Source organism: Aquarana catesbeiana, linkage group LG04, assembly GCF_042186555.1.
Source record: "Aquarana catesbeiana isolate 2022-GZ linkage group LG04, ASM4218655v1, whole genome shotgun sequence".
NCBI classification, from domain to species: Eukaryota; Metazoa; Chordata; class Amphibia; order Anura; family Ranidae; genus Aquarana; species Aquarana catesbeiana.
The window spans coordinates 248,355,369-248,369,068 of NC_133327.1; the positions used below are offsets into that span (position 1 = coordinate 248,355,369).

At 42.6% G+C, this 13,700-nt stretch overlaps 1 protein-coding gene across 1 annotated transcript in view; it reads left to right on the forward strand.

Annotated features, from left to right (window-relative positions):
• LOC141139848 (probable cation-transporting ATPase 13A5) overlaps positions 1–13,700 on the forward strand; it is a 266,762-nt gene that overhangs the window by 117,797 nt on the left and 135,265 nt on the right. Inside the window, exon 12 of the mRNA XM_073626376.1 lies at positions 11,519–11,707. Coding sequence (XP_073482477.1) covers positions 11,519–11,707 — 189 coding nt within the window. The remainder of the gene's footprint in view (positions 1–11,518; positions 11,708–13,700) is intronic.

Sequence of the window (13,700 nt, forward strand, 5' to 3'; positions counted from 1 at the left end):
TTAACTGCATACGTACATGTTTACTCAAATTGAACTGCATAGTTATATGCATATTTGCATTGAACTACATACTTACATGCCTAACTGCATTGAGCTGCATACTTACATGCTTACTTGCATTAAACTGCATACTTACATGCTTACTTGCATTAAAATGCATACTTACATGCTTACTTGCATTGAACTGCATACTTACATGTATATTTGCATTGCACTGCATACTTACATGTTTATTTGCATTGCACTGCATACTTACAAGCGTATTTGCATTGAACTGCATACTTACATGCCTACTTGCATTGAACGGCATACTCACATTCCTACTTGCATTGAACTGCATACATACTTATGTATTTGCATTGAACTGAATATTTACATGCCTACTTGCATTGAACTGCATAGTTACATGTGTATTTGCAATAACCTGCCTGCTTACTTGCATCGAACTGCATACTTGCATGCGTATTTGCATTGAACTGCATACTTACATGCATACTTGAATTGAACTGCATACTTTACATGCTTATTTGCATTGAACTGCATACTTACATGCCTAATTGCATTAAACTGCATACTTACATGCATATTTGCAGGATCGGGTATAGAAAAAAAGGGGGGTACCCGGCACTGAGAATGTAGGTGAAAAGGGGTTACTTTAGCAACAAAATTGATCAGAGTATTTAATTTTATCAAAAATATCAATTTATTGTAATATCAAATAAATAATTCAAACATATTGATGTATTTCATAAAAGCAAACACATTATGGCTATTGAGGAGTAACCATATCCAGGTAAAAATTCAATAGACAGGACAACATTCAAAAACACAGTACAAAACGACACTGAACACGGTCCAGACACTTTATGGTGGTCAGCAGCCTGGTATCAAGGCAATTAGTGGGGATATTCCCTGTAGAGGATCACAATGGATCACCTGGATAAGTAATTTTAGTGATGATTGGCTGCCGATCAACATAAATATGGGGGAACAGAGTAAGTGAGAAAACAGGTAAGGAAAGACTGGTAGATAGTGGATAATAGAACCAGCATTTGAGGAGTGACTATACATGTGTATTATGGCTGTAGGATATCAAAGTGGGGACCATGTAAACAAGCTTGGATTCTCAGGCAGTCAATAAAGTGCATATGTCGTAGATTTGGTCAGGTCCTCACACCTGGAGGATTGTCGATAGTAATAGTAATTTGATATTCCTTATTGCCAAGTTATTTGTTTTTTGATTGTCCCTCCTCTCTGTGTGTGCCATACTGTCCTAGCCTCCTATTCTTTGCCCCTTCCTCTCTTGTACATAGTACCATTCCCCATTGCATGATATATCCCATACACATTATGTACCACAAATCCAATACCTCTGCTACAGATACACGAGGAATTGCTTTATTGTTAGTCAACTAATTCCTCCCTGGCTACTCATGAGGCCCATTGATTCAATGCCGGGTACCCCCCTTTTTTTCTATAGTATGCTTTTGGTTACAGCAACAACACCACATTAGGCGTAAGATCAGTGATTGGTCATTTAATCAATTGACCTTCTATCCGTGTATGGCTTGCCCAAGTGCCCCCATCTTCCCCATTCCTCCCTCTTTCTCCACATATTTGCAGGATCGGGCCTGCTTAGTACTTGGATGGGAGACTTACCAGGTGCTGTAAGCTTTTCATCCCAGAGTGAAGGAAGCATCTGAGGTTGCTGTATTTTGAAAGTATCTCGGGCCGGAGGATGTTACGGTAGTCTCTGAGGTGGTTCGCTCCATCTTTAGGCTGACTCCGGCAGAAACCTGGTAGGTTAAGTATGCCTCTTTTGGACCTTCTGGGTCCGCAACAGAGTAATCAGCCTTTTGCCTTGCAGTTGCTCTTGGAGCAGAAGTTTTGTGCTCATTATTGTAAACACTCAACTGGTAGCGGCCCCAAAACCAAACAGGGACATGAGGTCTATCTTAGATCTCAAGGCACTAGACAAATTTCTAAACATTCTTATGTTTCAGATGGGATCAGTCTATTCAGTGATGGCCTTTCTGCAAGAGGTAGATTTCCGGTGTCCATAGTCATCAATGACACATATCTTCATGTGCCCGTTATTTTCCAGGCTCATCAAAGACTTCTGCGACTTGCAGTAGAAAGTCATCATTTTTGTTTTGTGACACTGCCCTTCGGCTAGCCACAGCTCCTGAGGGTTCACAAAGCTCCCAGCCCCGGTGCTGGACTTGCTGAAGACAGATGGGGTGTCAATATCAGTATATTCAGCTGGCCTAAGTGAACAGCTGTTTCATTACAGGACTTGGAAATCTTATATGCCTGGTGTAAAGCCAGAAAGTGGCACCCGCGGAATTATGTGAGTGGGAGATTTTTCCTTTCTGCAATTAGGATGGGAAATGAAATTGGCCTTAAGTACCATTAAGGGTCAGATTTTGTCTCTATCCATATTTTTTCCAGAGACCGTTGTTTGATTCGTACTTTATGCAGGGCGTAACACAGACAGTCCCACCTGTCAGGCCGCCCTTGTGCCCTTGAGACTTAAACTTGGTCTTGGCTGTCCTTGCAGAAGCTAACTTTTTGAACCAATTCGAGAAATTCCATTAGTCCTTTGACTCAAAAGGTGATTTCTTTGATTACTATCGCTTCAGCAAGAAGAGTGTCAGAGCTGGCAGCTCTTTTGTGTAAGGAGCAGTTCTTGGTCTTGCCTCATGATCAGGTGATGTTGCATCCTCATCCATCTTTCTTGCCTAGAGTGGTTCTACCTCCCGCTTGAATCAGGACAGTGTCTTGTCTCTCTTTTTGCCTTGTCCCTAGTTGGCAGAGGAAAGATCTCTGCATACTCTGGATGAAGTTCGGGCGGTCAGGATTTACTTGAGTTGTCGGTACAGGTCAGGAATCCTGGTTTGTGCTGCCAGAAGAGCCTAAGAAGGGCAGACGGCATCCAGGTCAACTATTTCTCATTGGATTCGCCAGTTATTCAGTCAAGCCTATGGTTTGAAAGGGCAAGGTCCCACCCTTTCTGGTGAGAGTGCTCTCTACATCTTGGGCTATCTGCCATCAGGCATCAGTGGCTCTGGTTTGCAAGGCCGCTACATAGTCTTTGGTTCATACATTCACAAGGTTTTACCAGGTGGATGTCAGGGCCCTGGAGGATACTGCCTTTGGCCTCAGCGTATTACAAACGGCAGAGCAGGTCCTTCCTTGGTGGTGGTTTCTGTGATGGTTTCTCTCTCCCCTCATGGTTATTGCTCTGGGACGGCAAAAATAGTTATGTTTATAGCCTGCTTTGTATCCCCTGTTGTACAATGAAGAAAACTGGATTTTTCCTACATACTTACCTGTAAAATCCATTTCTTGGAGTACATTATGGGACACAGAGCTCCCTATCTTCTTTCAGAGAATTCATTGCTTGCTACAAAACTGAGGTACTTTCTGTATAGGAGGGGTTATAAAGGGAAGGACTTCCTGTGTGATTGATGTGCCAGTGTCCATTCACCTATTGGTGGTGCATAACCCAGATAGCTATATTTATAATCTGCTCTGTGTTCCGTAATGTATTTCAAGAAATGGATTTTACAGGTAAATATCCAAATATGTTACAGGTTACCAATCCCTCGATGTGGAGGCTGCATTAGTTTTCTTTTTTTAGGCATTTTTCCCTGTTTTCATCTGATGATCTGACCAATAACACACTTCCTGTATTAGAGTGCCCCCACTTTGAATGAATGAGCACAAGGGCACAGCAGACAGCAGCATTTCCAGTCTGGGGGGAAGGGAGAAGGGGAGTGTTAGATGTACTAGCAGATTTAAGTACACTAACAAATTGAAGCCAAATGCTAGATAATGTGTTAAAATCAGTTAAACAAACAGTTTTTTTTTCCTTTTAGGACAAAGGTTTTACATAAATACATAAAACTGCTTATTGTAAGCACCCCTGTCAGTGTTAAATGGTTTGTCTTATCCCTGTAAACTGGGGGTCAGCAACCTGTAGATTATGGACAGATGACTGGTAGATCTCTGTCTGGGCTTGCTGATCCACCATTCCAGAGCATCAAACAGAGTGCAAAGTAAAGGGACTACCTGTAAAGTTGGAGCTGTAGTAGGGAGCTGTATAAGCCGATGCCTCCTACATAGTGCTGGCTCCTGTCCCATGCGGAGTGATACCAATTGCACTCCACCTCTTATCCCGGCTAGCGATCTCCAGAGTGGTGCCAGCAGCAGGAAAGAAGAGATCTTCAGTTCAGTGTAAAGCAATACACTGGGCATAATAGTATAGGGCTGCTTTCACACTGCTAGGGTGTGGTTTACTCAAAACTGGGTTTGTGCAAAACTGAATGCAGGAGTTTTGGTGCGCTTTCAGAAAGTGCACCACACCTGCAGAATATCATACAATAAATTACCAAAAGTATTGGGATGCCTATCTTTACATGCACATAAATTTTAACCCCGCCCCCCCCGGCGGTATTCCTGAGTCTGGCTCAGGGTGGATTTTCGGTACCAAAAGCGGTAACCGCGAGCCACACTCAGGATCGCATTACAGGATCCAGGAAGAGCTTACTTACCTTGTCCCCAGGATCCTGCGATGTCTCCCCGCACTGTGAGCGAGCCGTCCTCCGCTCGATCTATCACAGTGCCGAGCTCCATTCCCTGTGAGCATTGTGACGCACGGGGTAACAGAACGGCACTAAATTCAAAAAGTAAAACACACAATACATATAAGCTTACAGATTACATTACTGTATCAATTTATTTCAACTCCCTTTTGTTCCTAATGGTTTCTTCAGTGCCCTGCATACAGTTTTATATTATAAAAACTGTTTTTTTTTTTTTTACAAAACGCGAACTGAAAAGCGGTAAATGAAAAGCGCGAAATGAAAAGTGCGAATCAACACTCACCAAACTTCTACTAACACGAAATTAGCAGAAGGGGCCCAAAGGGTGGTGCTAAAGAGCTGAAAAACCACGCAATACGTCACTACGTTCGTGTTTGTTGGCCGACAATTCCTTGCCATTTGTATGCAAGACAAAATCCAGGCACACGTCTTAGGACAAAAGACTGAGGTTTTGTCTGCGGAAAATCCAATCGTGTATAGGCTTTTTTTTTTTTTTTTCAATACTTTATTTTTGCAAGAAAAACATATGGTAAATACAGAAACCATGCAATGACATAGATAACTCAAAACATAAAGAGCAAGGAATATTCCAGATCTCAATAAGTCATTATCATGTTAATCTCATCAGACACCTCTGTAGCAGCCGGTGATCAGCTCAAACAGAGGAGTCTCTGTATCCCGCATGTCAAATTTTCACGAAGAAAGAGAAAAAAAAAAAGAGAAAAAAAAAAACGCGTAGTAAAGACTCCGGGGGATTAATGGAAAGCCGCAGAGTCCTAGCTGAACTGCGGGAAAAAAGTCAAAATAAGCGAAATAATAAAAAAAAAAAAAAAAAAACACACTAATGCCCCGTACACACGGTCGGACATTGATCGGACATTCCGACAACAAAATCCTAGGATTTTTTCCGACGGATGTTGGCTCAAACTTGTCTTGCATACACACGGTCACACAAAGTTGTCGGAAAATCTGATCATTCTGAACGCGGTGACGTAAAACACGTACGTCGGGACTATAAACGTGGCAGTAGCCAATAGCTTTCATCTCTTTATTTATTGAGCATGCGTTTCACTTTGTGCGTCGGATTTGTGTACACACGATCGGAAATTCCGACAACGGATTTTGTTGTCGGAAAATTTTATAGCCTGCTCTCAAACTTTGTGTGTCAGAAAATCCGATGGAAAATGTGTGATGGAGCCTACACATGGTCGGAATTTCCAACAACAAGGTCCTATCACACATTTTCCGTCGGAAAATCCGACCATGTGTACGGGGCATAAGAAGGGGGAGAGGGGAGGGAGGGGAGGGGTACAGGGAGTAGGGAAACATTTTCCATCCGCCCGAACCCGCAACCAGACCGAAAGCTTTGCCAGTTATCTTGTTATATAGTGAATGATCAGAAGACTAGTCACACTGGACCAGTCCCGCGTATTCCTCAGAGTACACAAATTCGTGCCACCAAAACCATCTTCGAGAGAATTTCTCGTTAAGGCCCCTTTCGGTGGCTATCAGATCTTCCATTGCATGGATGTCAGCGACTTTTTTCAACCAGACGGCTATCGACGGAGGCTGTGTCTGCTTCCAGAACAGTGGAATGCATCCCTTAGCGGCCGTGATCAACAGGGGCAGAATGGACCTCCTATAAGCTTTACTTGGTATGCCGTGGTGGTGCAGGGGGAAGAGAGCTGGATCGTTTGGTATGGGTCTATCAGTGAATTTTTGAACTATACGATATACTTCATTCCAGTAATGCTCCAAAAGCCAGCAAGACCAGAAGACGTGGAGCATAGAGCCAACCTCCTCTCCACATCTCCAGCAAAGGTTTGAGCATTGAGGAAACATTTTGTGAATCTTTGCCGGAGTATGATACCACCTGGTCAGTACTTTAAAGCCCGCCTCCTGGTTTCTAGCACAAATCGAAGTCTTATAGGAGAACAGGAAGAGTCTATCAACCTGTCTATCCGATAATTCTATCCCCAGCTCTTTTTCCCAACTGGCGATAAAAGAAAGCTTATGGCCCTCTGGTGGTGAAATCAGCAGTTGATAGGTTAAAGAGACCGCATGGGAAAGTGGAGATTGATCTGTGCAAAGCAATTCAAAAGAGGTAAGTTGTCTCTCAAAGGGCCCCGTAGGGGGTAGGGATCCCAGGAAGTGGGCCAGCTGTATTTTTTGCCAAAATGACAATTCTGCCAAGTCTGCATCCGCCATGATTTGTTGCCTAGTCATCCACTGGCCATTGACTACAAAATGTTGAGCCTGTGTACGTTCCCTTCTCTTCAGGTCTAGAAATTTAGGGTCTTGGAGTCCAGGCGTAAAAGCCGGATCGCCCACTACAGGTGTGAGTGGCGATGGTAAGGGCGCCAACGAAAAGTCTCGGAAGGCTTTCTGGCTGACCCTCCTGGTCTCCCCTATTGTAGGATGATCCAGTACCTGCTGAGGTACCGCTGACTGACACCATGGTATGGAATCAAGTGGCATTCCCGACACAATCTGCTCAATCTTCACCCACTGTTTAAGTTCGCCTTGACGACACCAGTCTAGTACCCGCGTCAGGTGACAAGCCGTATGGTAGAGATTAGTGTCAGGCAAGGCCATGCCTCCCCTAAGTTTCGGTAGTCTGAGGGTAGATTGTGCCAGCCGGGGAGGTTTATGTGACCACAGGAAGGTGACCAGCGTTCGGTTCACCGCACTCAGGAAGGAGCTCGGAATCCGGATTGGGAGCGCATGGAAGTGGTACAGCAGACGCGGCCTAACGTTCATCTTTATTATGTTGCAGCGTCCAAACCACAAGAACATACCGTTTTGCCAGGAATGTAAGTCTTTTTTAAGTGCCGTCAGAAGAGGGGGGAAGTTCAAAGAGAAAGTCTCTTCAATCCGCCTGGGGAGGCGGATCCCCAGGTATTTAATATGTTCTGCGGCCCACTTGAAAGGGAAATCCGCTCGTAACAGTGTTGATGTGGGAGCATTCATAGATATGTTCAGAGCTTATGACTTCTGATAGTTGACACGGAAAAAAGACAGTGCTTCATAAGTCTTCAGCTCCGAAAGCAAGTTTGGGATGGAGTTCAGAGGATTGGACAGAAAGAAGAGAAGGTCGTCCGCAAATGCTGCAATCTTAGGAGAGAGAGTATTATCCAACTGTAGACCAGTAATATCTGGATTGTTTCTTACGGTACGCAGGAACGGCTCTAGAGTCAAGATGAAAATCAGGGGGGACAGGGGGCACCCCTGACGTGTGCCATTGGTTATCTCAAATGACTGTGACAGGTGCCCATTAACCTTCACTCTGGCCCAGGGGCATGAGTAAATGGCCTGAATCCAGTGCATCATCCTCCGCCCTAGGCCGAGGAAGCGTAGGGTCAAAAAGGTCCAATCCACCCTGTCAAACGCCTTTTCAGCGTCGGTGGAGAGAAGCAGTAGGGGGATTTTACGTTTCTGTGCGACATATATCAGATTAAGCACCTTGGTCGTATTGTCCCTTGCTTCTCTCGTTGGGACAAACCCCACCTGATCTGAGTGAACCAGTTGGGGAATACGCCCACTCAGGCGCAGGGAAAGAATTTTGGTGAAAATCTTGAGATCCACGTTTAGTAACGATATCGGTCGATAATTTTGGCATAGTAGGGGATCCTTACCCTCCTTCGGGATCACAGTTATATGAGCCCAGAGACCATCCCGTGGTGGGATGGTCCCTTCCCCAGCCACATTGTAGGCGGAGAGGAAGTGCGGGGTCAACAGGTTTCCAAAGGTCTTATAATATAGGAGGGAGTAGCCATCCGGGCCCGGCGCCTTTCCCTGCTTCATTTGTGCTAGCGCTAGGGCCACTTCCTCTGCAGAGAGAGAGGCTCATCAAGATTGGTGAGGTCATCATCCGAGATACGGGGAACTCCCGAGCGCTGTAAGTATTCCCGAATGGCCAGCCTCCGGGAGGAGACCTCTCTGGTAGATTGGGGAAGGTTATAAAGAGAGGCATAATATTGCCGAAAGATGTCTGCTATCCTTTCTGTAGCATGGGCTTTGGCGTTGCCTTCGTCTAATAATTCAGGAACAAAGGTGCGTGCTTGTTGGGCTCGCAGAGCCCATGCTAGCAATTTCCCACATTTATCACTGTGCTCATAGAAGGTCCGTCTGCACTTGGCTATCGTAGCTTTAGCTTTATCCAACGCCAGATCGTGCAGCTGGGATCTGAGAATTGTGAGATCCGCCAGGCTCTGATCTGCCAGGGATTGTACCTCCGCGTGTAGCTGTTGAAAGTCCCGGCGGTGCTGTTCCTCCACCCGCAACACCAGACCCTCCATGTCCGCCTTCGTGGGTAGAGCTCGGAGCAGGGTTTTGATATCAGCCTCATCCTGGGATTGTTGCGTGCAGGAACTCGGGCTGTGAAAGGTTGCAGCCGATGGGTCCAGGATAGCCGGCAAGCCTGCCAGTGAGCTGGGTAAGTTCAGTTGCGAGGCAGCCATTGCTGGGGGGAGAGGGCCCACAGGACTCCGCTCGCCACGTTTCGCTGAGGAGCGTGCTGCTGGGGAGATCCGCGTTTGCTCTGGGAAAAAACTGCTAATAGAAGCTACAGAGCCAGCCTTGGTTGATCCCCTAGTCTTCCTGCGTTTAATGGTGCTCATGGCAGTCCAAAAGTCGGTGCAGGATTGGCACATCAGCCAGGTTATGCAGGACGGGACTCGGGAGCTCAAACAAAGACGTCTTCACACATCCATGACCAAGCCACGCCCCCCGTGTGTAGGCTTTAAGGTGTCAGCATTCCAAGACATTTTGAACAATTTCATGCTTGCAACTTTGTGGAAACAGTTTGGGGATGGCCCCTTTCTGTACCAACATGATTGTGTGTCAGTGCACAAACAAGGTCTATAAGGACATGGATGAGCAAGTTTGGGGTGGAGGAACTTGACTGGCCTGCACAGAGTCCTAACCTCAACCCGATAGAACACCTTTGGGATGAATTAGAGCGGAGACTGAAAGCCAGGCCTTCTCGTCCAGATCAGTGTCTGACCTCACAAATGCACTTCTGGAAGAATGGTCAAACATTTCCATAGACACACTCCTAAACCTTGTGGACAGCCTTCCCAGAAGAGTTGAAGCTATTATAGCTGCAAAGGGTGGGCCAACTCAATATTGAACCCTACGGACTAAGACTGGGATGCCATTAAAGTACATGCGCATGTAAAGGCAGGTGTCCCAATACTTTTGGTAATATAGTGTATAAGTCTATGGCAAAGCGCAGCTAACCCAGGAAAATTGCAGATGCCCTGCACCCGAGGTGCTGGTAAACCTCAGCACATCAGTGTGAAAGCAGCCTTATAGGGGGCTCAGAACAGTAAGGATTTATTTACATTTGCAGTTTTGGGGGTGGTAAAACCTTTCCCCGTGTTTAGCCTTAGGTGCCTGTTATGAGTCAGCCAGTTGTGTTTGGATAAAAAAATTATCATATAGGCATTACGTGACTTCTCCAGATCCTGTGGCCATCTGAAATGTCCTCCGACTTTCCCTCTAGCTATTCCGCAGTTAAACATGCAGAACCAAACATTAAAGAGGAACTGCAGTCTGCTTATATAATTTGTAATAAAAACATCTTTGCCATTCTGAAGCTTCCCTCCAACCATTTTGCATATTATTTTATATATACTGTGATTCTGTACTTGCCAAATATGCTGCAGAAATCTCCCTCCACTGAGTCTGGCTGCAGCCATTTTAACTGTGGGCAACTGAAGCTGCTGCCTGTTCACTTCCTGGATTTACACAGACACACTTCCAGCTCTGCAGCCCCGCAGCTCTCATTGGCACTCTTATGACTCACCCCCTTTCCATTTCTGGCAAACTCTCAAAAGAGTGAGAGAGAGAGCCGTGCATGATATCATAAGCCTATGCTTTTTACCAGACAAGAAACAGGAAGTGGGCTGTATAAGGTATTTACTGACAGAAAAAAAATGTTTTAGTATTCAAAATTAAAACAACAGGGGGAGAAGATTTAATAGATAGAAAGTTGAAAAAATGACTGAAGGTCCGCTTTAATATTTATGGAAATATTTTGCAAGAAAAATCTTCTGGCCCAGATTGTTTCCACGTGATAAAGTACTACCTGAAGTCTTGCTTTTTGATTGGAAAACTTTTATAAGTAGCCATATTTTCATTCAAATAAAAATAAAAATAAATTTTGTACAATATTTCTCTCATGTATGACCTAATGAAACAGTTTTTGTCAAATTACCTGTATGAAAAATAATTGTATCAAATGCCCAGACTGATCCCTCTACACTACATTCTAGCTAATACAGTATATGGTGCTACATTTTCATCTTTTTTGATACCTTATAGAGTTTTTTGGGCAAAATAATTAAAGACATACATATGCATTCATTTTTTTTTATGCATTAATGTTTTTGTCTTCAATAATATGAAATAAGTGACTCTTACAGCATAAATATCTTTTGCAGCTGTGTACAATGTGAGGGCAATGGAACTAAACAATGGCACTAAAATATACAGAAATATGTAAAAGCAGTTGAAATGAGAGACCATACCAAATTAAGGTGTTGTAGAACTCTTCTGTCTAAAAAAATCCTGTTCTGGGATAGAAGTGTTGTAGATCAAGCTTATGTGCCTTTTAGAAAAAATGGGTTTTGAGGGTATGCTTGAAAACGTGAAGGGGTTAGTGAGAATTTGATGGCAAATGGAAGAAGTTCTGGAGAAAAGGTGGAAGTGAAAAGTAAGTCCTGGATACATGAGTAAGAAATGGTACCAGTAAAGAACAAAGATGTTTGTAAATACAGTAAAATTTCTGATTGGGTGCATATCTGGACACTGAAAAGTTGAAAAGGGAACCTTAAATTGATTTATATTTTTGTTTTTTTCTCTTATGTAGACATAAAACTTTCATATTATCACTCTTTGCTTTGTAGGCAACAGCTCGAGAATTAGTGATGATGGCACTTATCATGGCAACTGTGGGAATACCTGTTTCTCTGCCCCCATCCTTGACAATCTGCACTCTCTACTCTCAGGCACGATTAAAAAAGCAAGGCATTTTTTGCATCAGTCCTCAGAGGATTATTTTGTGTGGACAGCTAAATGTTGTTTGCTTTGACAAAGTATGTATTCTTACATTTTAAGACGGGCTAATTTCTCATTAGTATAATACATTTAACAAATAAATAATATATTTTGTATAATCTGAGTTTTCCTGCATCATGGGTAGGCACTGATGGCTGGGTGTGATCTGGGAGGATTACACGAGTTAAGAGATATTGATAAAATAACAAAAAACAAACAAATTATAGTTTTAAACCAATTCTGCTTTAGTAATGCATAGTATACTGTATATCAGTTGAAAGCCCTGTGTGTGTGTGTGTATGTGTGTGTATATACATAGATATATCTATATATATATATCTATCTAGATAGATAGATAGATAGATAGATAGATAGATAGATAGATAGATAGATAGATAGATAGATAGATAGATAGATAGATAATATAGATACCGTATATAGATATATACACACACACACACACACAATTTCAGTGTGTGTATTTTTTATTACAATGGTTGTCAGAAATATTGTTTTATATTTACTTTACCCCAGCCATACAACATGTTTTTATGGACACAGGTGAATAAACAACACATTATAAAGCAGGCTTTTAGCTCTCATGAGCATGTACCAATTGGAATATTAAAAACAAAAACTCATATTGGGGGGCTGATTTACTAAAGAAATCATTTTAAACTGCCATGTGTTAGCAAAAACGTACATAGAAGTGCACTTCTACTAGGAAATAATGTTTTAGATGTTCTTCTACTTTGAGTTCCAAATGAACCATTGCATATAACGCAGGTTTAGCCACAGTAAACCTTTATTTTTTAAACAAACCTTAACCATAAAGTAAGCTGTAAACTTGAGTGTGCAAATATATCACAGAATACCATCAAAAAAAAAAAAAAAAGTGTCCATAAAATGATATATAAGGTTTAATTGACTAAAGCCTCGTACGCACGATCGGATTTTTCCGTAATGACAGACCGTTGGCCTAAAATCTGACCATTTGTACGCTCCATCGGACAATTGTTGTTGGATTTTCCGCAGACAAATGTTGGATGGCAGGCTTATAAATTTTCCGCGGACAACGGTCTATTGACTGATTTTCCGATTGTGTGTACACAAGTCCGTCAGACAAAAGTCCAAAGTACAAACACGCATGCTCGGAAGCAAGGACAAGCTGGAAGTGGTCGGTCTTGTAAACTAGAGTTCATAATGGAGAATTAACATTCGTGATGCGGCAAATTATAAAATCTCGAAATGTAGCGCACATTCTCTTCTTCTTTAATGTGATAATAATGAAGCTGCTTTGCTGGTGATACTGATGGAGTTATTGCAAACTAATTTTCCTTGTCAAAAGAAGTTTATTGAGTATACAATGTTATAAAGATACATAAAGTAAGTTTACAAGGATCTATAAAGTAAGCTCATTGTTTTACAGGAGGGTTTATATAGGTAAATATCATGAAATTTCAAATATTAAACATTGGGTTCACGTAAACCTAAATTAAAGATATATATCATTTCCTTAGTTACTTTTGTAGGTATTTAACCACTTCAGCCCCGGAAGGATTTACCCCCTTCCTGACCAGAGCACTTTTTACAATTTGGCACTGCGTCGCTTTAACTGCTAATTGCGCGGTCATGCAATGCTCTACCCAAACGAAATTTGCGTCCTTTTCTTCCCACAAATAGAGCTTTCTTTTGATGGTATTTGATCACCTCTGCCGTTTTTATTTTTTGCGCTATAAACGGAAAAAGACTGAAAATTTTGAAAAAAAATGATATTTTCTACTTTTTGTTATAAAAAAAATCGAATAAACTAAATTTTAGTCATACATTTAGGCCAAAATGTATTCGGCCACATGTCTTTGGTAAAAAAAATGTCAATAAACGTATATTTATTGGTTTGCGCAAAAGTTATAGCGTCTACAAACTAGGGTACATTTTCTGGAATTTACACAGCTTTTAGTTTATGACTGCCTATGTCATTTCTTGAGGTGCTAAAATGGCAGGGCAGTACAAACCCCCCCCAAATGACCC